The 24,184-nt window shown below is 50.5% G+C and overlaps 2 protein-coding genes across 4 annotated transcripts in view; both read right to left on the bottom strand.

Moving 5' to 3' along the window:
* LOC119702804 (C-type lectin domain family 2 member D-like) overlaps positions 1-24,184 on the bottom strand; it is a 603,052-nt gene that overhangs the window by 197,009 nt on the left and 381,859 nt on the right. The window lies entirely within an intron of this gene.
* The window catches only part of ASCC1 (activating signal cointegrator 1 complex subunit 1), a 35,782-nt gene continuing 13,461 nt past the window's right edge, over positions 1,864-24,184 (bottom strand). The window contains exons 7-10 of one of the 2 annotated variants that reach the window (XM_038141420.1): positions 23,345-23,464; positions 19,090-19,211; positions 16,965-17,044; positions 1,864-2,436 (exon numbers count right to left, since the gene is read on the bottom strand). In XM_038141420.1, the coding sequence (XP_037997348.1) occupies positions 2,320-2,436; positions 16,965-17,044; positions 19,090-19,211; positions 23,345-23,464 (439 nt within the window). In that variant the 3' untranslated portion in view covers positions 1,864-2,319. Of the gene's footprint in view, positions 2,437-16,964; positions 17,045-19,089; positions 19,212-20,701; positions 20,862-23,344; positions 23,465-24,184 lie in introns of those variants that run through there. The other variant, XR_005257447.1, reaches the window with a different exon arrangement.

Genomic DNA, 24,184 nt, shown 5'->3' with positions numbered 1-24,184 from the left:
CCCCTCATCCCTGGTCCAGTCCGAGTCCCCATCCTGCATCCCCCATCGCCATCACATCTCCATTCTGCACCCGCCATCCTGCATCCTCGGTCCCTACCCAGTCTCTCTCCCACATCCAGTGTCCTGCATCCCTTGGTCCCTGCCATGTTCTCATCCTGCATCCCCCATCCTACACCCTTCATCCATCAGCCCTGTTCCCTGCCAGGTCCCCATCTCACATCCCCCATCCTGCATTCCCGGCCACATGCCCATCCAGTCACCCCGCATCCCTCATTCTCACCATGTATCCATCGTGCATCCCCCATTCCTTCCACATCCCCAACCTGCATTCCCAGTCCTACTGCACCCTTATCCCACAGCTCCCTGTCCCTGCCATATCCCTGCATCTCCCATCCTCCAACCCCTCTCCCTGCCATGCCCACACTGTGGTCCCCATTCCTTGGCCATCCCAGCACAGCATTTTAGGGCTCCAGGGAAGATTCCCCCCTTATCCCAAGGTTTTGCTTTTGGATCTTCCCCTCTTCTCAGCGGGGGGAAATCAGGGTAGGCACCAAGTGACAACTCACCCCAGCTGCAGCTCCTTCACAGCTTCAGCTGGGGATGCCACAGCACACATCCAGCTTCTCTTCTCCCTGCCAGGATGCTCAGGATGGGAAGGAAAACTGCCAGCAAACCCCAGTGATGTCAGGCAAAAGATCAGAATCCTTAATTCTGCCTGGGGAAGGAGGTGTGAAATGAATTTTGCTGTGCCAGGCTAGAGCAGCGGGATAAGCTGCTTACCAGCAAAATTCAACCAACTTCCCAAAGAATTGTCACTAAAACGTGTTTACACAAGTGGGAAGAGGAGGAGCATGCTCCCAATTGTCAAAAACCCATGTTTGCCTCAACTTCTCGGTGAGAGTCGTTTAAAACTCATCATGCAGAAGCTTCCCAAGGTGCACCTCCCCTTTCCTGGTGGCTGCATGAGCAGCTCCCAGGTCTGTTCCAAAGAGATTTGCCAAGTACCTCTTCAGGCTGGCGGAAAGATGACAGCAACTGGTGTTAAGTGCTCTCAGCACCTCCCTGTGAGTGCGTGCTGTGCTCTGCTCCCCGAGGGAACCGTTTGGAAGGCGGCTTTTGGAGAGCACAGAGGCATTCTGACGCCAAGGAAAAGGACACAAACAGCCCGACGGCTGTAGCTGGCTACAGGCAAGGGCACCCAGCAAAAGCACTGCTGATTTGATTGCCTGACAGGCAGGCTTGAAAGCAGACAGGCAATTTGGTCTGGGAAACATAAACAGCAACGCATTTGGGGGAAAAAGAAAAGCAATCCCAATTCTTGAATGACTCCCACTGCTGTTTGTGTGTGGCCAAACAGCCAGCTCACTCTGGAGGGAGGAAATGGGGTGAAGACCTCTTAGAAATGATCACTAGGACATGTGGGTTCTGCTGGAGCACCTCTGTCCCTGGCTGAGGCACTCTCCATCTCTACCACAGCACGATTCCATATCCATGGAAGCAACTAGGAATGGGCAGCAGCACCTGTTTTGTTACAAAACACCCAAGCACCAGCACCTTCCATTTTCCAAAGCGTTCATTCTAGGGCAAGTTTAAATCCTGCGCTGCTATTTTTACCAAATGTGGAGATTTACAGGAAAAAAACAACTTTGTCTTGAAATCTCTGAAGGATTCACAATGGAATCAAAGAGCTTGGTGCTGCTTTTAATGGAGAAACCACCTACAAGGCATATGTTTTTTGACACGCTCTGAAACGGTCACTGGAAAGAGCTCTAACCATCAGTGCTTTCTTATTATCATAGTTATGCGCTGTGCTGGAAGTTTAATTACAGAAACTATCAATGCAACAGGAGATAAACACTTTGCTTTTGAAGGGAATTAATTTATTTGGAGATCTACATCACACAGGCACGCTGCTGGAGATCCAAGCAATGCCTGACCCCAATATCGTTAAATCGTGCTCCGGCGAAGCTCTCCTGGATTTTAAACACTTATTTTAAGAACAAACTTCCCTCTTCTGAAAAAAACCCACGTTTCAACACCAGCAATGCCCCAAAAGCTCCAGTTCTAGTCGTTTTCTTGGAAAACCAGCAATCCACAGACATCAAAGAGGCAACTTTGTGACGTTTTAGGGAAAGGAGGAGGAAGGGGATCCCAAGTAGACGGCAGTGGGAAAAACTGCAGGGAAATGCCATGGTTCCCATGCTTTGGAGGAGTCACGAGGCATCCCAGCTTGGAGTTCCCAGGTTCCCATTGAAGATTCACGTCCTATAAAACCTTTCACTGAGGGATCATGCACAGAGCAGACCCACCACGGCCGCCTCAAGAGAAGCACAGCTGCCCAGATGTGGCGTAGTAGCCAGAGGCGTCCGAGGAGAACCTCTGGGAGAGACGCACCGACTCCAGCTGCACCTCCCCGAAGTGGAAGTTCTCAAAGAGCTGAAAGGAAGAAGAAAAAAAAACCACTTGAAGGGCACCAGAGGGATGGAGCCTGCAGCTGGCCCACGGCTCTCTCGCAGGGGCTGGCCCTGTCAAAAGCCTCTCCTCACAGACTGGTTTTGCCTTTAAATCAAAGTGTTCTTTAGGTTATTTTTCCCACTAAATACCGCGCTTGAACTCTTTTTATCTACGGCAGCAGCTGCTCCAACCTCCCCTGTTTTGCTGCCTGTGTCACTGAGGGAGCGTGGGGAGGCAGCAGTGCTCTGGAGGCACCACCCCCGGGCGGCTCTCGAGGTCGCAGGCTCTGCAGCAGCAAGGTTTGAGGCCAGGAGGTTTGCACCAATCCACAGGATGCGGGATTTAACAGCTACAGCTCAGTCCTAATTCAAAGTAGCAGGCTGGAGGCACAGGGCTCCTCATCCCAGCACTGACCCCGCTTTGTTCAACAAATCCGTCTTTGTTCGGCAAGACTCGAGTGCAAATTAAGGAAAGCAAGCCAACTCCGGAGCCCGGGGGGTGTGTCCCTGCCCGTTAATCCAACCCGCCAAGCAGACCAAAAAAAAATGACATCAGAATTTCTCACAAGAAGTTATTGCTGGAAAAGCCTCGCATCCAAGCGCAAAGTGCTCCTCCCGTTCCATTAAGCAGCAGGAAATTGCTCTACCTGGGAACATCAGCTGTGCCTCAGGAAAAGCTCCTCGGTGGAGATGCTAATTTGGAAGCTCTGTTTAACCGGAGAGCTGTGAGTCACCGAGAACCTGAGCAGTGACTTCTCCCCACCTTGGAGATCTCCAAAATGTCCATTCCATCTGTCTCCTATTCAATTTTCTATCTGTCCCTGCAGGCGTGGGCTTGAGACAGTCCCACAGCCCTTCCTGCCCTTTCCAGAAGGCAAGAAGGAAAGCCAACACATTAATCCTCCTGGAGCCAATGGTGCATCAATTCCTCCGTAGAGGGACTGACTGAAATCCCAAATAACTACTTAGCATCTGAAAGGCTGCACTTCACCTCCTCCAAAGAGGCATTTGGCTCTGCCTGGCACTGATTTGGGCACAACTGCTCTTTTGTTGTTTGTCCCAAGAGTATTCTATACCCTTTTTTCCAGAGGAGACCAGCTAGTTTTCTTTCAGGACAATTCCTGGGTTTGCTGTCACTCCACAAAGGAAAAGAGCCACAGGGAAAAGTGATTCCCTGCCCATCTTGGGGAAGAGCAAGAGACCCCGGGGCAGCAGCGTGGCCTCAAGGGACACTGTGAGTGGTGGCTCCACGGGGTCACTGCCCTAAAGAGGAGCAGCTTGCAGAAAAGAAGCTGTGCTAAGGAAGCATCTCAAATCAGGAGAGGAGGAAAAGAGAGGAAGAGAAATGACGACAGCCACACAAACTCCATTTCATACAATTAAAGATTTATACAAGGAAGATTAATTATGTTCCCAAAAGCCTGTGTCGTTCACGTTGGAGGACTTAGGATAAAATGCCTCATTAATAAGAGATGGCAGTAAAAAGGGGTTGCTCACCTTTCTCTTTGTTTTGGCTGACCTCAGAAGGAAGGATGGTGTCCTGCTCTCCGGGGCTCCCTGCAATGCTCTGCCACTGTGCCCACCCTCCCCAAACCTTCACACCTGTCCCTGTCACAGTGGCTGCTCACACTGGCACTCCTTCCCATCACAGAGCGCTCTCCACCCAGGAAAACCAGAAATCCCCTCTCTCTTGGTTCCTAGCAGAGGGAGTGGCAGGTGTGCTGGGAAGCAAGGAGTACTAGGGGTTGAAGAGGGCCCCCTCCAGTGCCTAAAGGGGCTCCAAAGGAGCTGGACAGGGACTCTGGACAAGGGCATGGAGTGGTGGGACAAAGAGGAATGGCTTCCCACTGCCTGAGCATGATTCAGATACTGGGAAGAGATTCCTCCCTGTGAGGTGGGCAGGCCCTGGCACAGGGTGCCCAGAGCAGCTGTGGCTGCCCCTGGATCCCTGGAAGTGCAAGGCCAGGTTAGAAGGGCCTTGGAGCACTCTGACCTAAGGTGTCCCTGCCTGTGGCAGGAGGGATGGAGTGAGGTGGACTTCAAGGTCCCTTCCAACACAAACCATTCCAGGATTCCATGAAGAAAAATTAAATGCTGGGATGTGCCAGACCCATCAGCAGCGCTAGAAGTCAAACCTTTCCACAAAATAACCAAAGGAAGAGTTCTGTTTATGCTATTGCTACGCACCACAACCTGTTTTTCTTACTAAACAGAGGTACTTCAAAGCCAAAATCAGTTAATGAGACAAACCCTCCCCGAGCCCCTCTTGCCTCACACAGCCTCAGGCATGTCACAGCAGAAGGATCACTGGGAAGCCCCAGAAGCCACTGCCCAGGTCAAGGGCCCTCCATTTGTACACTGCTAAGAGTGCAGCAAAGCCATTGTACCAAAGCACTTTGTATTCCCTTGGCTTTTTTAAGATTCACCACCTCCCGTGTGTTCGAGCAGCTGCGTGTTTCCCAGGGAGGAACGCTGCTAGAACTATTGATTTTTGGTAATGTGGCTGTACTTTCTGAGACTAAACACGCTACAAGATTTAGAGGACAACCACAGACACTTTTTTCTGCTCTTGTTTCAGGCTGGCTTCTCACCGATGCTCCTGTGCTCCCTGAGGCTTCCCGTGACAGAAGCCACTGGACTCCAGACACAGAGATCACTGCACATCTGAGACCTGCCTGAGGCAGCGTGGAGAGAGCCCCCTCAAACACCATCCTCAACACCTCTGAAACACCAGGAACCCTCCAAGACCTCTGGAACACCAGGAAACGGTTTCCCACCATGAAAGCATCCTGCGCTCGGGTCCCTGGGGACTCGGGAAGAGATTGCAGAGCGGCAAGCCTCTGCTTTTGACTTTCACTTCTATTTATCTTGAGGAGAAGCCAAGCAGAGCCAAGAAAGATATTTATAACTCCCCCCTCTCCCCAGCCACCACGGAAACGCTCTGGTTTCGGAGGAGCCCTGGAGCAGAGCTGATGAAATGCCTCCTGGGAAAGCATCTTAGCATTTTTTATTCTGCACCGGGAAAGAGGGTACCTGGGGGTCGGTGCCCTTCAGAAGCAACCACTGATAACCCCAAGATTGGCCGACTCCTCTTCCTGTCCTTCCCTATGGGCCCACCTCTCCCTGAAAAGGCTGCAGGGAACACGAGGAGATGTGGATCAGGAGCAGCCAGGAGGGAGGCAGGGGAGGAGAAACGCAATCACCCGCAGAGCCGTGTCATTTGATTGGAGCGGGACACGAGGCTCAGCAAAAGCACAGTAATTCTATAAATCCAAACATGCCAAAGGATTTATGTCCTCGATGCCCAAGGAATAAATAAGAGGATGGAGGCTGGGATTTTTTTTTTAAAGTATTATAAATGAGAATGAACCTGATGGAGGTAAAGGTCAGCTTACAGAATCAACACCACACATGCAGCGCAAGCTAGTAACTCCCATCAAGGGAATAGCACTTAGAGGACTAAGTGCCCCCATCTCCCTGCTGCCTTCCCAAATTGAATTAGAATGGAATAAGGAAAGAGCACTGTTAACTTTTAACCCCAGACCCAGCACCTCCAAGCAAACGCTCCAGGGATGTGCTCTGCCTTTCAAGCCACAGCCAAAGGTTCGGGCAATGCTCAGCGAGGCTGCCGGCATCTCCCACGGGGACAGAGCAGGTGCCTGGAGAGTGGCAGCAGCAGCATCCCAGGATCTGTGGGGGATGGCACAGGCCTACAGCCATACTGCCCTCCCCCCAAAAGCCATAAGCTCCCAAGAGAAGGAGAGAACTGGATGATGGATAACCCATATTTCACTGGTCAGCCTGCAAACTACCATAGGCCCAAGTGCTCCTGTCTCTCCCTCTCCCGAACTGGGGACTGGGTCCAAGGGCACACCCCTCAGGCCCTGATGAAAGGCAGGCAGCCCTGTGGTAGCTCCCAGAAAGCAAGTTTTCCTCCACTTCTCCCCCCAGAGTCGTTTATCCTGAGCCAGGAAAAGCCAGCAGCACCACTGTCATTTCTAACACCACATTTTCTCCCTTAAGACAATTCTGTTCAGATGCTGCAAACCCTTCTTCCTCTGAAGTCTGTTCCCCTCGATTACCCACAAATTACCCAGCAGTCCTCCCTTGGGATGAGACAACCATTTTCTGAAGGAAGACAAGAGGCTGAAGACTTGTTTTGGGAGAGGTGGAATCACACATCAAACCGCTCGCTCCTTGCAAACCTGAGCCAAAACTGCTTGTACAAACTTCAACCCCTAAACCACAACAACTTCCTTATCAAAGGCAGAGCAACAGATCAAACCCAGGATGCCTCTTTGCCACATGTTCTTCCCCTTTTCAAGCCTGTAAGTTTTGCTGAGGCAAGGAGGAGGATGCCTCCTCAATGAAGAAGTTAAAACAGGCGCCTAAATGATGTCGTGTTCCCAAGTGTGGGTGTTTGTCAAGCTGTCCTCCTCGGGGGGCTCGCTTCCCACAGCCAACCCTCCTGGAATGAGCCAGCACCTCTGTGCTCCAGCCTGGGAACAACAGCAATAAATCACAGCTAATCTACACAAGGACAGCAGCGATGTGTTTCGGCTCTGGTTATGAAGAGCGGAGGTGCCAACGCAAACTGGGGCTTTTATATCACCTGTCACGGGCTCAACAAGCATGAGAAATATTAATGGATTCGGCTGGAGGAGCACTGGGAAGTGGGAGGATAAAGTAAGTCCACGGAAGGGAAGGGAGTCAGAGGTATTTAAAACTTCCTTCACGTAATCTGTGGCTCGCATTCACGCTGCCTTGGCCTGGATTTTGCCACTACCATCAGGATTATTGATCAGTTTTTAAAGCCTTACGTCGTTTACAGTAGTCAGCCAAAAAAAGACCTATCCTGAATTAATAAAAAGTCCAAGCAGCTCTGCTGAGAGCCTCGGAAATGCCAAGGGAGCAACAACTCACTGCAATGCCTTGCAATTAAAAATTCCCACTAACGAGCAGCGATACCATGGGATAAAATGGATGCGCACACACACAGACACCTCTCCCTGGACTGCAGGGAGTTCTGCTGTGAACTCCAGCCGCAGAAAGCAGTGCCTTAGGGCTGGGCTATTACAGATCAACAGCACAAAACTGTCCCCGGTGACTCAGCGCTGCGCCGTGTAATGTCATTAGCCTGTGACAATCTGCCTCACAAACCCCACTGCCCTCGGCAGGGAGCTGAGGGAGGGTCCTGTTTTCCATGTCTGGAACGAACACAGAAATTAGCAACTTCAGAGAGGCTGGGAGGAAGAGACTCGTAGCTCCAGGAGCCTACGGCTGTGGATGAGCTCACCGTCACTCCTGCTGCGTGGTCCACGCTGAGGATGGGATGCCAGCAATCCCTCCTCTGCTGTTTCTCCTTGATGGAAGAAGTTTATCCCCCCCAAGATCCCACCCAGGAAGGGTGTGAACAGCCTGAGCACCACTGGGCTGTGCCTCCATGGCAGAGCACGTGCAGGAGGATCATGCTGAGGGACGAGCCAGCTCTGGGAATCGGGGTCCGGCAGCCGACGGCAGCACACGGACAGCTCCAACAGGAGATTAAACAAAGGCTTTGGAGGAGCTGGAGGCTTTACAGCTTCACAGCTTCAGCTGCTCTGCACCGAGCGACAACGCTCACCAGCTCGCCCGCCGGCAGCACAGCCCCAGCGTGTCCCGAGCGGCAGCAGCGGGGAAGGAGGGAACAGGCTTGGAAAGCCAGGAGCTTTCTGTTGGAAATCAGCATGTTACAGTGCTGTTATCCCCTTTGGGGAAGGGGAGGAACAAACAAAATGCCAGGCACCCGCTGAGAAGCGTGGAGAAAAATTAAGCGGCGTTTCTGAAGAGGTGCCTCAACACAGAGCAACAAAACCTGTGTGTCTGCAGACTTTCTGCGCTCTCCCCTGGAAATCTTTCCACCTCATAAGGGATGATATATTTGAATTAAAGTTTGTATAACATGTCCACAGCTTGGGATGGAAAACACTGGAGAAGAGCAGAGAACAATCACCCTTCCAAATCATCTGGCCACAGCACAACTGCAGATCCCATGCCAGACACAGCAGGAAGGCGCTGACTCCTCAGCAAAAAGCTGGATTACTGATACCAGCAGCAGGCAAAAAGGACTGATGGAGGAAATGGCAAAAACGTGGGAAGATTAAAAATCTTAAAAAATTAAATTCTGAAATGTAAATGTAACACTCGGAAACACTGATGGACACTAAAAGAGTCCACTGAACTCCAGCAAACTCTGTCCATCCGAGTTCCTCTGATTAACCTCCTTTGCTGCACAAACCACAGCCTCCAATTCTGCTTTTGGGATCCCACCTACTTGTTTAATGCACCTCAGTCCTGCAGCCTCCCACACAGACCTGCCAGGACCTCTCCAGAAGGCTGTTATCTCCACACCTGTCACAGTTCCCAGGCTGCAGTATGTGCTGGCAGAGCTCCTTCTTCCTCATCCCAAAAAATGCACCAAACCTCATCCCAGCTGGGACCCAAACTCCCCCAAACCATGACAGACAAACCCCATAACAAAGCCCCTGGTGGCTCCCAGAAGAAGAGACACAAGCAGGCAAATTGTCAAGACCTGGGGAGTTTGTTAAGTGAGTAGATTATTTTTTCTTCTATTTTTTGACTTTCAAAATTTCCTGCAACAATTTGGTGCCAAAAAAAAGAAATACCTGATTCCCGTGTTACTCACCCTGGACACCACTCTGCCAATGATTATCTGTCAGAGGTTTAATTGTGCTTGGAAGCTTGCCAGCAATAATGCACAAGAAGCATAGGAAAAGCAGGCAGACATTCATCCAGAGAGGCAGCACTTCCCAGCATTCCCAACCTCCTCCACAAATTAGCAACTCCTTCCTTTCCATGGCTTTTTAAAGGATGGCTGGCCGGCCACCCAACATCTCCCAAGACTGCTCAGGTGGTACAGTCTTGGAGAATGTTGTGCAGAGTCACAAGGGCAGAAGAGGGATAGGAAGGACAGAGAGGGCGGTTGTCACCTGGGCTGTCCCCACCAGCACCAGCCACAAGGCTGCAGATTGCTTTGTTCTGCAAGTGTGCAGCTGGCTCTGGAGTGTCTCTCCATCCCCAATATAGCATCCAGTCCTTCCACAAGGAACAGCCCTTCCCCTCTCCTTTTCTTCCAGCCTCTGGCAAGATTTAAAAGGCAGCAGCAGAGACCTTTTCACCTCATCTCCCTTAGGAAGAATAAAGCAGGCAGACTTCAGGAGGGAGAAAATCTTGTGTCATGAAAGTCCCAGTGGCCTCTCTCTTGGGAGATACCCAAGTCAGGGCTATCTCCTCTATGACACAGGAAAATCCCTTACAATTATATCACTGGTGCAGTCCCTTGGAAACAACATAACCATCTCTCTCTGGCAAAGTACCACCAACCTAAGAAGCAGCAGCAAGTTCGTGGAGAAAGATCCAAGGCACACGATGGGAGGTCTCCTTTTTGTATTTTTATTTCCTGAGCCAAAGCAAATGCCACGTAAACTCCAAAAAGCTCCTGGTACGTTCACAGATGCCATCTCATGGGTGTTCTGCACACATTCCATGTAGGAATCATGAAGCGACAAACTGAAGAAAGGACCAGTGAAGGTCATCAGCTCCCCCACCCTCCCCTTCTCCAAGGCAGGAGGAGCTTGGTGGTGGGCAGATCTTGGATTAACATCTCTGCTCCCTCAAAACCATCAGGACCCCCCTTTCCCAGCTCCTCTGGAGCAGAGCTTCCTTACCCTCCCCTTTACAAAGATTTTCCTGATCCCTTGGTGCAATTTTATCCCATTATTTATCACTTTATCATCCACTACTGGCAAAAGCATTCCCAAGTTTCAAGAGCTTTCCCTATGTGCTGCCCTCCTTGTCTTTATTATCCTTGAAACAACTCTTTCAGCTCCAGCTTGCAGACATTTTCCACCCCTCCAATTATCTTACTGTTGTCCCCTGGGCTCTTTGCACCCATCCGTGATACCCAAAACTGGACAAATCTTTCAGCTAAGCATGGTCAGAGGTTTACTTTAAGGACATTTGCCTCTTTTTTTATTTCCACGGGCTGACTCAGTCTGGTGCAGCCCCTCCATAAGCCAAACCCTGGCCTGTTGGGCTGGTATTGAGGAACTTCTCCATCCTACCCTGGTGCCACAGCTCCCGCCTGGACCCGGCTTTGTTTGCAGCTGCCTGTTTGTTTCTGCCTGATTTCCCAACATTGTTTGGAGCTCCGTTCCCTCCTACTCACGTGTGCAATATCCCTGCCTCTCCCCAGCTGGGTTTCACCTGCAGAGCTGAGCGTATTTCATGCTGCCCTTCACACCCTCCTGACCTGCACGGGTGGGATGAGTACGAGGTTTCCAGCCCTGTGAATGTGGAAGCAGCTGATCCTTCTGTGACTGCTGCCATGTGAAACCTCAGCTCTTCATAACACTGGAGCAAAGCCACCCCAGCTGCCAGAGGGTGATGCAGCAGTGGGGAGGGCAACAGTCAGCAATAGTCTAAAATAATCTGTCAGGCTGGATTTTTTTTCAAATAGAACTGTTCAGGGCCGGGTGCAGGCCTTTGTTCAGCTGAGATCCTCTCCCTCCAGGATTCCCCCCTCCCCACAAGCCAAATCTAGTGGTGCTCCTGCCACTTCCATGCTGCAAAATCTTCGCTTTAGCTCACAGTTTTGGGTCTGTTCCCCCCATCACAAATCCATGAAAATTCATGTGCTTCAGGAAATCAAACCCCAGTTGCTATGGTGAAAGGCATTCTGCAAACTAAGAAACAAATACAAGTGGGACATTTGGAGGTTACCAGATTTTTGCACGTCTTTCAGACAAGAATAAAAACTCTTTCAGCAAATTAAAGGATCCGATAAGATCCCAGAGCTACAGCTCAAACGTGAGGGATTTGCAGTACAACTTAGGGAAATTAATAATCAAACAGTGCATTTCTCCACAGAAGCCTCATCCCCGTGGCTCCTATTACAGCAAATGCAGCCACAGTTTCTAAGAGCTGGGCTTTGCCTTTGCTGCAGAGATGGCAGGAGGCCTGCGAGGCATCCGGGAACACCGGGACACGGAGCTCCCGCCAGTGTGACCTCTCACTACACCCACCAAACACCAAGAGGAGGAGCCTAGCTACAGAGCCAGTAAATTAATTCAGACAGACACAGAAAATTATCCAGCAGAAGGGTCACGGCACCTTGGCGATGAACTGTCTACTTTTGCTAATCAGCGGGCTGGGGCTCTTTGCATTTAATGTGCTGAGTCCCTGCCTTCTATTAAGGCACCACTGTAATTCAACCCCTGCCAGCTCCACGGAGAAAAATTGTCTTCTTAAGAGCAAAGAGGTGACACTGCCCTGGCTGGCTGGTGGCACAGCAGGGATGTCAGCGAAGTGAGATGGGGGGATGCTCACTGGGTGGGAGGCAGAGGCACCCACAGAACCTCCAAAAGGCTCAGCTGCTGGCCTGGGTGGGAGTGCAGAGATGCAGGGGAAAGAGCATTCAGAGACTCAACAAACCCTCTTCCAGCTCTCACAGCTCCTGCTAAAATTAGTCAGAGGGGTGTAGAGCACCTCTGAGAGGGAAAAAAAAAAAAAAGGCTTTTCCTTTTCTTGGTAAGGTCACCAAAGAGATCTCTGTCGTGCCAAGGCAGCACAAACGTTCTGCACTGCGTTCTCCTCAGCACAGTGGCTCAGCCTTCCCCCAAAACCTCCAACACTGCCTCCAAGGCCTGAACACTCCAACAAAGATATCTTCCCTCCTTTGTCTGCTCTGATTTTTCAAATGCCACTTCAGATTCCTATTCCATCAAATGCAAATAACATGAATATGGCTTTTCTCCCCCTGAAGAATATAATTCGCAGGAAAGCATTTTCACAGCAACCCCAATTTAATCTCCTTTTTTTTTTTTCCCATGATTATACAAACTGATCTCCAGTCTCATCTGCTCAACTGTCACATCCTCCCATCCCACTGTTGCTCTAATTGCACACTGCTGAGCCCCCTCGATTGTTCCGGTACCTCTTGGTAATGGCAGGAATTCTCCCCTCTGCAAAGTGGCATCACAGCCTTTCATTTCTCCTTTTGATTCTTCTGTAAAAACGAGGTGAGGAAAGCACTGGCTTATTTCTGAGATCCTGATGTTGCACCACAATCTCCTACTCAGTCTCCCCTCACCTTAGTGAACTCTTTGTTTGGTATTTTTAACTCTAAACTTTCCAAGCAGCCACCTCCTGTTAGGTATTTGTTCCAGCTGTCAGTCCTACTTTGCATCTACATCTTTATCACCTTGCAGAGGATAACAAGATATTCTTACCCTTTCTGAACACCAGGCAGTCTTGATCCCCACCTAACACCGGCTCTTTGGCTCTTTGATTCACCTCAGCTTAGAAATACATCAGGAAAAGACTCAGCCTCCTTAAATCCACAAACAAAATCTACAGAAAAGGCCTGGGTTCCAACTGCTGCAGAACACTCCTCATCTGCAAGTGGAGCTGGCTCTGCACAGGGGCACACGTTCATCTGTTTAGAGCTTGGAGGGCTTGGGGTATTTTGAGGGGTCAGGGGTTTATTCAGGCCAAGCTTTTTCTTTTCCATTGCACCTCTGTCTGTGGCACGGCATCAAATGTTTGAAACGGAACTGCTGCATGCCACAGCCACCACACTGCTCGTACCCAGCAGGACAGACACGCTGACAGGGAACACCACTGGCTCTCCAGAGTATCAGACAGTAAATGCGCTTTCCCCCCGCTCCCAGTGAAAGCAGGTACAGTGCCATAACTCAATACACTTATGCAGGTCTCAAAAGAGAAGGAGCCTCATCAAATGATGCCTTGTCTGACCTAGAAGTGCTCCCTGGGCACTCTTGCAGCCCTGCTGCTGGACCAGGGCACGGCAGCATGTGTCACCACCTTGGCTGATCCCATTCCCAGTCTTCCATCCCAGCTTAAAGTCTCCCCTAATGCCCTAAAGACATAAGATGTGCAGCTTTCTGCTGCTGTACCTCAGTAGCTGTTCCCTCAATATTTAATCTTGTAAGCTGTTAATGCACGGATCTGTGCTAAGCAGCAGAGTTCAGCTTTTTCTGCACTCAGAATTTGCTTCCTTCTTGTTTGAACGTGGCAAAGGCCATTCATTTACTTCTCAGACTTCAACTCAAGCCAAAATTCATTCCATTTTCACCCAGTGAGAGTCCAGGTGGTTTTCTTCCTTTCCCTTAAACGTGCAACAGAAATTTCTGGCCAGTCGGCCTTTTTGCGTTTCTTTTCGTTTTTATTTCTTCACTGCAGCCTTGGTTGGATTTTTTTTCCCCCACTGAACAAAAACAAATAAAAGCCCGGAGGCAGCGCAGCCGTGTCTCCGGAGATGCCGGCAGCTGCCCCGGCCGCCTCGGTGCCAGCGCGGTGCCAGCTGCGGCGCAGGGCACGCGGCCACCGCCGGCACACGGCGGGAGCACGGCAGGGAGCTGCCAACCCCGCATCTCCCCCGGGCCTGGCCCTGCCCGAGCTGCTGCGGCCTCTCGGCCAGGAACTGCTGCCTCCTCCCTCCGCTCTCCCAGAGATGAGACGCTCTGCCCCTGACCGGAGAACGATTTCGGTGCGTGACCGGGATGTTCAAAGCCAGCCTAGAGGGAATACATGTGGCTCCATGGCCATGAAGCATCTCCAGCTTTTTGGGACTAGACCAGAGGAGTGCAAAGCCAAAGCTCTGTTGGACACAAATCTCACACAGCCAAAGCTCTGTTGGACACAAATCTCACACAGCCCCTTGGGCTCTCAGCTCACCTATACCAGGAAGCCTTTTTCAGGGATATTCTTCAAGACAGAAGTAATTCAGAGGGAATACATGTGGCTCCATGTCCATGAAGCATCCCCAGCTTTTTGGGACTAGACCAGAGAAGTGCAAAGCCAAAGCTCTGTTGGACACAAATCTCACACAGCCCCTTGGGCTCTCAGCTCACCTATACCAGGAAGCCTTTTTCAGGGATATTCTTCAAGACAGAAGCAATTTAAACTCCTGAACGCAAGTCATCCTACAGGATCTATTTTCTGTGCAGTGTGGGAAGGTACCGGCCTGCACAACCATTTATTAGCACAAATAGGAGTGTATGTTTAACTCGGTGGAACGGCTAGAACAAAGGATTATTAAATAAAATTCTGATTAGTTCAGCTGAAGGCAAAATACCAGCTGGAGCCTGGTGTAGCGCAGGCATGTTATCAGCAAACATATGCTGCCAGCGCATCTGCACACACACACACTCACACCAACCAGCTCTGACCATGGGGAGCCTCAGCCTGGAGCAGCAGAGCCACAGCACTCCCATCATGTCCTGTGCTCCGACAGCTCCAGCCCTGCCCTGAGCCTTTGGCCCTACAGGGCTGCACAACGGGAATGAGAGCGATGAAACCTGAGTTTTCCCACTTACCCTCCTAGCAGCAGCCATGCTTTGTTAGCGTTCCGAGTGGGAACACAGCCACTCAGCACAGCTATCACAGAGTCCCACCGCCTGGAATCACACGTGGGGCACATGGCTCTCCCTCCCACCAGCCTGCCTAAGTGCAGCCATATTCATGAACAGCCCGTCGTTTAGATCCTGGTGCAAAAGTTAATGAAGCCACTTTGCGAGAGGGCAGCCTCCTCAGCACAAGATAAATAATGGATATAAAAGCAGGCTGGGAGGGAACTGGTGCATCCCTGCAAGGTCATGCTGGAATGCATCAGAGCCTCACCGAGGCTGGGCTCCTCGGGTAAGAAGCCTGGAGCTATTTATGACTCATGTAATTAATTAATGCCAACGGGCGTTCTGCTGCAGGCACGTGGGAGACCAAAGGGAAATACGAAGCGGGCAGGTTAGGAAATGTAGTGGAGGTGGGAGAGAAGGATGACATTTCTTGTGGCAAGACATGCTTTGAAGTAATTACCAGCAGTCCAAACAGCCAGCAGCCCTTTTGGCTACGTCAGTACAAAATCAATTAGGAGCTTTAAAAATGCATCGGGCTCATATTTCCGAGAGCATCAAGAATAAGAAGTAGCCTTGGAAGGAGAGCAGTTGCATTTGCAAGCACCCTAAGACCCCTCCCCGGATCGTCAGACCCCACAAACGGTGTGACCAGCAGAGGGAGCATCCTTAATACCGTCCCAGTCACAAACGGCTCGGGATGAGAGCACGGAGGAAGACCCACAGTTTGACTTTATGTGTCTCTAAAGCCTGAGGACAAGTTCAACAGAAGCAGGAGAAAGGAGCGAAGGCGAACATGGAGACACTCAGGGCTCCTGACACACATCTCCCCTTCCAGAGCCAGCTCTCCCAGCACTGGGAGCTATCCAAAACTACAGATCACGTCAAGAAAAGGGCCAGGGCTGTGGCTTCCCTGCTCCAGCTTGCAATACTGCAGTCTCACACTGCACACTCAACATGTGGTGACGCTGAGTCATGACACCATGCTTGCACAGACCGTTTGAGGACAAAGAGAGCTTAACCTAATTTTGTCCCTTTGTTTGTCCTCTGCACACAGATCAATCAGTTCCACTCCCTGCCTTCCATCCCCCTGCATCCACTGCCTGATACATTATTAAGACTGTAAATACAAATGAAGCTCACTCTTCTCCTCCTCTGGGAGGGCTCTAAGGTCGTTCTGGGTTGTCCAGCTCCCACCCAGCCTGCATCCCCTCTCATGTATCTTCATTGCCAGAATATCTTCTTACCCTTCCCAAATGTATCCATGCATTGTCCTCACTCCCTCTTATCAGAGCTGCCTGCAACAAATCCTCCCACACAATGAGGATTGCAAATTTGCTTACAAGCCGGTGCTGTTTTCCATTTCTGCTCCTCTGTGCATCTCTTTTCTCTCTGGACACTTGCAGGGGTCAAGCACCACAGCATCAGTCTGCCACAGCCATCTGGATGAGCAGCAGAGGCTGCCTGCAGTCCCAACCCTGGCTGGCAAAGCCTGGGAGTCTCCAGCATGCTCCCCTTTGAGCCTTTCCCAACCTCCACAGTCTGGGGGATTGTGTTTTCTAACCTCTGATCACTGCCAAAGCCCTCAGATCCTGGTGGGACTCCCTACCACTACCCAGTATTTTTCTGGAGCAAATCAATAGCAGAGATTAAAACCAAAAAAGAGAAAAGAGTAAGTGAACTGAGAGTGGGGTTTAGTTTCATAAATATATATGAGTAGAACAAGAGCAACGAAGTGCTTCTTTCTGGTGGGCTGAGAATCAACTCGAGCCTGAGTCTCCAGGGTAAAACAGGAGCGAAGTAAACGACAACACGAACACCCACTTAGCATTCGTGCTTCATATCCCTGCTCTGAGCCTCAGCAGCTTTAGGAATGCTCCTGTTAAATACCCTAATGCTCCCAATTACCAGTGATCTGGACTGTTTATTTTCTAAACAGATTCCCCCCCCCACCATCCCCCCCAAGCCCCAGGAGATCCCATAAGCCTAAGACAAAAGCAGTCTAGAAGAGGTGTTTCGACCTCTTCTGGCTATACAATATCCATAGCTGGATCCATTTCCCTAATTGTTTCATACTGACCTTGAGGATATTTTGGCCATTAAATGACTCCCGCTCCTTGAAAGATGATTTACCAGTCATTGTGTTGTTTCGTTCTTCAGCTGTAGAGAGAAAAGCCACCACCAGAATGAGCTTCAGATGGCAGAACTCTGTGTGCTGTACTTCACCCCCCACTCTGTCCCTCCCCAAAGTCAGCTGCCAGCTAATAAACCATCTTTGCCCAGTTCTCAGTGCAAAAAACCCCACTTCCACTTGGATTTTAGGAGGGAAAAGGCTGGAACTGGTGCCTCTATGGGGTTCACCTCTGTTACCTGGAGGAAAGGCCCTAAATCACAGCTACTGCTGTGGTGATTCCGTAGGGCTGACTGCTCAGTGCAACACACCTCCTTCTCTCTGGCTCCTTTTCATCCCTCATCCTGCCGTGTCGGGGTGTGAGACAGCACTTGCATGGCCTGGAACAGCACCAGGTTCCAGGCTGAGCGTGCCAGCCCAGCGCCAGGCGGGATGCGGACGGGCCCGACACAGACCTGTGCTGCCTGCACCATACGTGTGCTGTGGGGTGGGCACACAGCCACACACACACAGACATTCAGAATAGCAACCTAGGCCTACAGCAGCTGCCAAAAGCCTACATCTGAGATCCATTTCCCCAGAGCACGGCTGGGGTTTTATATAATCCCCAAGTACATGATCTGTTCCTTCCACAGGACCTCTGCCTCACTCGGTGAATATATTCAGTATTTCTTTTTCATCTTCATCATTAACTATGAAGTCCCCCTCACATCCAGCTTGCTGTTCAAATCCTGTGTGGAATACAAAGAGACTTCTATGGCTGCCTGCGGAATGCTCTCCCCATTGTGTCTGAATGCCTCTCATGCCTCACGGGGCTGTGCAGAATATAGACTCGGGATGCCAGACCTAGCTGCCCACGTGCACAGCCACATCAGCACTCTGGGGTCACAATTTCAGGGCTCACTTTGAGAGCCCCATCTTTACAGGGTTTTTATGCCCTGGGTGTGCTTATTTGACTTCAGCAGCAGTCAGACCCAAAACCTGCCCAGAAGACAGTGACACAAATCACCTGCTGTTATCACTGTCCCTGCAGAGAGTCAGAGAGGCAACGACTAAAGAATTCTTGACACAACTTATTGCAGTGCACAGGGGCCACCGTGCCAGAGCACGCACGTTTGCACATGGAGAACCAGGCTGTAACACACTGCCCCTCCCCAAGGATGATTCTTTTAGGGCTGCTTTTTAAAGTAATGTGATCAGAACGATGCTACAGACAGCCAGAGCAGACAATCTTTTGGCAGAGACAGCAGACGCCATACACTCAAGAATAGCTCACATTCAGCTTTGCATCACATTCATCTGTCTGCATCTGATTTAAGGAGAAAGACAACGGAATCACTTTCCTGAAGAAATGGGCAGTCTCTAAGTTAACCAAAGAAGATTGTGTTTTCATCTTGTTTGAAGGTCAGCACAACACATGGAGTTGTTACCCAGTTTCAATTTAACCCCGGGACACAGAGAGCCCCAGATCTCACTTCCATGAGGAGTGGCTGAGGTCACTTGCACTGTTCAGCCTGAAGGGGAATGAGGGGAGACCTCATCAGGGTCTGCAGCTTCCTCACAAAGGGCAGTGCAGGAGCAGCTCTGATCTCTGCTCTCCGTGACCAGGGGCATTGCTGGAGCTGTGCCACGGGAGGCCGGATATTGGGAAAAGGTTCTTTGCCCAGAGGGAACACTGACTATGCTCCCCTGGAAATGGTCAGAGCTCCAAGGCTGCCAGAACTTCCAGGAGTGTTTGGACAACGCTCTCAGGAACAGGGTGGGATTGTTGGGGTGTCCTGGGCAGGGCCAGGAGCTGGGCTGGATGATCCTTGTGGGTCCCTTCCCACTCAGGACATTCTACGATTCTACTTGAACATATTTTTCCCTAGCCCAGATACTATGAGTGCTACAGGGTGCCAAGGTTTTGAATCTATGACTTTTATTCATTGCTTTATTTTCTTCTGGGTTTTATCTGCAGAAATCTCCCCCCCCCGCCAGCCCTGTAGGTAAGAAAACCCACACTGAAAAAGCAAACAACAAAAGCTGAGCAATGGGACTATAAATGCAGCAAGGATGAAGGCTCTGTACATACTTGGATCTTTCCTGAAGAGAGTGTTCATGACTGTGGCATGCAGCTTCACCCTGTCCCATTCTTTAAGCATCAGGCCAGAGGCCACAAAGCGCTCCACCAGCCGATCAGCGACCACCTGCAACCTGGGAACCAAAGAGAAACAACAGGGCCACGTAAAACAAGGAGCCTCTGCAGCACCAGCTTTGGCTTTCCAGCCAGAAGGGCAGTGAGTGTGAAATGAAGTCTCTGCATGCACACAGCAAAGGGAGCTGGTCCCTGATGGAAAGCGAGCAGAGGCATCAGCATTCAGCTCTAATGCAAAAAGTTCTGACTCTTGCACAAAGCTTCCTCTGTGATCGCTTCTGCTGCAAATATTCCACGAGGAAGGGCAGATTTAGCACAGCAGAGAGCTCGCTCACAGTGACAGATGTTACTGGGAGCTGAAGGATGCATCTTTCTACTGCCAGGAAACACAATGTGACTCTCCTTGCAAATGCCAAAATCTGCACACCCGCAGGGGCTTGGGCACCTTGACTCCCAGAGGATGTGCTCGGGGACTGCTGCAGCCTGGCTCCTCTCTGTCCCACATAACCAACCCAGCCACTGGGCTGGCCTTCTGGGAGAGCCCAGGACGTGGTGACAGGGGCACAAACCCCGTCAGCACAACCCGGTGAACACTCCAGCTTTGGAGCTACTGAGCAAGCAAAATCTAAGGACTTATTCCCACCTTTGTGTCTGGCCTTGACTGTCAGGATCTGAGGGCAGAGCCGTCCTAGGACAGGCAGCAGGAGCAGGGATCAGAGCACTGTGCTCATGTCTAAGGAGCTGAAGGACCTTCCAGGCTGCTGCTGTGCCCAAAAAATTTCTGCAGTGCCTGATTCTTACCAAAGGTAGAGAGGACATGCCAGAATGAGAGCTTCCCATCGCTGAAAATAAGGCCAGAGGCTATTCAGTGTGTGCAGAAGAATGTGAGCTTCTCCCAGCACGTCCCAGGGATTAGAGAGCTTTCTGTTTTGTGAGGTCCCACCATGCTGGTGTCTCAGCTGTGGCAGAGCCTGGCCTGTCCCCAGAGCCTGGGGCTGCCACGCTCTGGATGATGCCAGCTCAGACCCCACTGCTGGCTTTGGGCTGCCCCTCACGGCCTGCCAGCCCCCATGTGACCATTTCAAGACTCTCAAACTACCAATTGTCACGGTTTTTTACTATTTTCTGGCTTTACTTCAGTGATTTTTAAAATTAGCAATGACAAAGATTAAATGAATATCATTACAGACAATACTAAAACAAATTAACAGAGAATAGCTCAAGTGAAAATGGTGCTTTATTACGTTATAAAGTTAATCAAGGAAATAAAACAAATTAGAATGAATTATAATGGAAATTATTTGCCATGTGGGAGGCATCAGAGCATGATCCCTCTTTCAGTCTGAGCCATTATATGTGCAGAAGGGCTTGCCAACCCCTAATTCTGTCTGCAGTTATGCAAGCTAAGTCAGGATAAATCAAATCTCCTGCTTTACAGCTTAAGCTGATCAAGATCATCCAAAGATCAGGAAGGAACTCCACCCCTCAGCCACGCCAGGAACTGCACAGAGCTAACAGGACATCTTGCATGAGACAGGAAGGCACACACCTCTCTCTAGCACAGGCTGCAGCAGTCTGATCCAGCACAGGAAGCCACGTGGCTGCTGCTCTCCTCTGGTATTGGCCTTGCAGCTCAGAAACTGCTTCCCCATTTCCCTAAGCAAGGCACAGCAGGTTCCAGCAGGTTCAAGGAGCTGTTCAGCAATGACCTGTGTCACAAGCCAGAAAACAAAGCAGGGCTTTCTGCAGACATCACCATTTGTCCTCTTTATAATCGCTGCTAGTCCAACACGGTGTCTGCTGGAGTCTCAAAGGAAGGAAAAGCTGCTCTCCACCAACACAAAAATACCTTTTTTTTCCCTCTGCAAAGCTAAATGTTTTTCTGGATGCTTGCTAATAGCTAAGGAACTATGTAAGGGGAGACATGCCAGATGAATGATATCAGGAGAAGGCGCTTCACCCAGACGGTCATGGGGCACTGAACAGGGAATTGTCACTGGCCCCAAGGCTGCCAGAGCTCCAGGAGCATTTGGACAACACTCTCAGGGACAGAGTGGTGTTGTTGGGGTGTCCTGGCCAGAGCAAGGAGCTGGACTCAATGACCCTGATTGCTCCCTTCCAACTCAGCCTATTCTGTGACTCTGTGAACTAATCTGCAGGTGAGGGCAGGACCAGCCTGGGCCAAGGATTAAAACTTCAAATTGCTTGGCCCTCTCTGAACCTGCTGCTATGCAAAAAGCAAAACAGGTGCTGTGGAAGAGAAGCCTGGCAGTTTCCAGGTGCCGTGCAAAGCACAAGGTCTGGTTTTGGTCAAAACCTCAGCTAAGAGATCTCTGTGAAGGACAGTGGAGGCATCAGTCCTTTCCTGGGGGGTGGGGAGTGCTGTTTTCAGTTTCAAGGCCAGGTGGATTTGAAGACCTCACTTCTCCCCCCTGCCCAAAGCAGCTCTGCCAGCCCTGATGCACATCAGCACTTTCTCCAGCATTGTGCCTAAGTGTGTTCTCATCACACAGGGTACAGCTGGCATCTGAAACAGAGCAGGGTGCAAGTACCAACAATTCCAGCTGTCCCCAGAGGCAGGCAGACATCACTGTCAATTCAGGCCTCACTTATGCTCCACAGGATTCCTCTCCCAGCTCCTCAGGCTGGGATTTATTTTCAGATGCAACCAGACTGGCAAGCATTGCACCTCAGAGAGGGCCAGAGCTTGGTGACTTAGGAGAAGAGGCCCAGAGCTGGTATTTTAGATGCTCTCTACAACAAAACCCAGCAAGGGCATTTGGGTCATGCAGTGTCTCCATGTCTGTCTCCATCTCATCTTTCCAAGTGCTTCTGCTCTCTTTCTCCCTGTGCTCTGGCTCCTGGCTGATCTCTGATCTCTTTGCTCTGGTTCCCCAGCTGTCCCATTTGTTTTTATCTCACCTCTTCCAGGGTAGGACAGACTTCAAAGTGGAAAAGCTAAGAAAAGGAAAAGACTTCAATTCCTACTGCCTCCCAGCAGTTCTTACATTTTTCATTTTCCCCCTCATTTCCTTATCCCACTTCCGATCTCTGACTTCAACACAGCCTCCGAAGTGTGGTTTTAAGCAGGGCCCCCCCTCGCCGTCTCCTCGGCCCTCAGGGAAAGGATATGCCAGAACACATCCCTTCTTCCCTGAGCCAGTTCCTGCTCACAGCCTCCCTCCTCCAGCTGCACTGCTCCGTGCTCCTCTGCTAGCTCCTGCTGTCCTCTAGCAATGGGAACAGACAACAAAAGGGCAGAGCTGTCAGGCAAAGACAAGGCTGAGGCTCAGAGACAGGAGGGATGGCCCTTTTGGCTTCCCCCCTTCCCTGTTTCTGGCAAACAGCAGCACTGAGTACAAGAGCTCTTATGTCAACCACAGAATCTGCAGTGGTTTAGGCTGGAAGAGGTGTTAAAAGATCATCTGCTTCCATGCCCTGCCACGGGCAGAAACACCTTCCACTAGACCAGGGTGCCCCAAGCCCCATCCTCAGTCTTCCAGAAAGCACCAAGAGAAAAGATGGTGCTGCCACTGATGATGCAGTCCTTGTCAAAACAAGATGAAGGAAGGTTGTCCAGACACTGCCACATCCTGGGCAGGGCTGTTGGTAGAGCTGAAGCCATCAGCCACAGTGGTGAACAGCACAAACACTCCAGCTGACACCAACCAGGCTTCAAGATCTTGCAGCAGCTGCTCCAAAAGACGTTTCACACCCAGCACCCATTCCAGGCAGCTGGAGACACACAAACCAACCCTGTAATCAGGTCATGCTCTTCTGAGGACCTTCTGGGTTAACGGGGTTTTAAGAATAACTAAGTACTGCAGAATAGAATACACCAAGCTGTCCAGATTAATCTGGACTGCAAGCTGGGAACTAGACTGTACAGGCCAAATCATCCTGCCTTCTAAGTCATCTCAGGAGTATCTCCTTGGCCATCTTATCCCCGTGTGAGCTGTGACTCCATCGTTCACCCTGACAGACTGCTGCAGAAACAAACGACACCCTTCAGCTGCAGCACCAGAGACTGATTTAAAGAGCAAACACATCACTGCCTTAACCGGCCCAGGAAGCAAGGATGACTTCATCTTGGTGACTGCTGGCCTGAGCACTGCCAGGAACACCCAGCAGCTCCAGAGGGCTTCCCTGGCACGCTGGGGAGGAATGAAAGACAGGAGCACGGGGAACTCACCTGTCTGAGCCATCCTTCATGTGGACTTTGGCATAAAGGACATCTGTCATGGCAGGGTCATCGTTCATGTACTCCACTCCTGCCACCTCCACCGTCAGGGGCTGGCCTCCAGTAATTTGGCTGAAACCCAAGAAATTCCTAATGTTAAAAAGCAAAACATCACACCAGCTCCCAAAATGCAACACATAGTGCTCCTCATGCACATACCAAATATTTGGGTTTACTATGGGAATGAGATTAGATACTCTTCTTGCCACAGTGAAACACAAATTTGATGTTTAGCAGGACTAAAGTGTTATACAGAGTCTATGGGGCAGTGAACTCCACCCAGGAGTTCTTTTCTGTCCCCTATTTTTCAGCTTGTTTGCATTGAAAAAACCCAAACTCAAAAAGTCTCCCTAATTCCTCAAACTCAAAAGCCTATGGCTGTTATTGCCTTACCACCCTGAGTGGGAAAAGAATTTAAATTCATACATTCAGTGCTTCAGACACACATTAAGTCAACTTGTCAGTGCTCACAGGCCACCTCAACACGGAGATCTCCATCCACATGTCAGAGAACCCACCAGAAGTAAATGGCTCAAGTTCTCATTCCAGAGAGGCTCCTGCCTCCCTGTGAAAAGACCAACCATGAAGTCCCCAGCTCTCAGATTTTTGCTGGGAAAGGTGATACTTGATACAGGACACAGCTCTGAGTGCAACATCCAGCCAGTAAACAGAGCTGGTTTAAAATCAGCTCCAGCTCCTCATGCAGGATATAATATGCATTCCCACACCTGCAAATGGCCTGTAGGGTGTATCTGCTTCCCAACACTGCCTCCTTGCCTTTCCCAGCACAGC

The sequence above is a fragment of the Motacilla alba genome, chromosome 6 (genome assembly GCF_015832195.1).
Source record: "Motacilla alba alba isolate MOTALB_02 chromosome 6, Motacilla_alba_V1.0_pri, whole genome shotgun sequence".
Lineage (NCBI taxonomy): Eukaryota > Metazoa > Chordata > Aves > Passeriformes > Motacillidae > Motacilla > Motacilla alba.
Note: the sequence above shows the minus strand (reverse complement) of the source record. Positions and strands in the feature narration are given on the sequence as shown.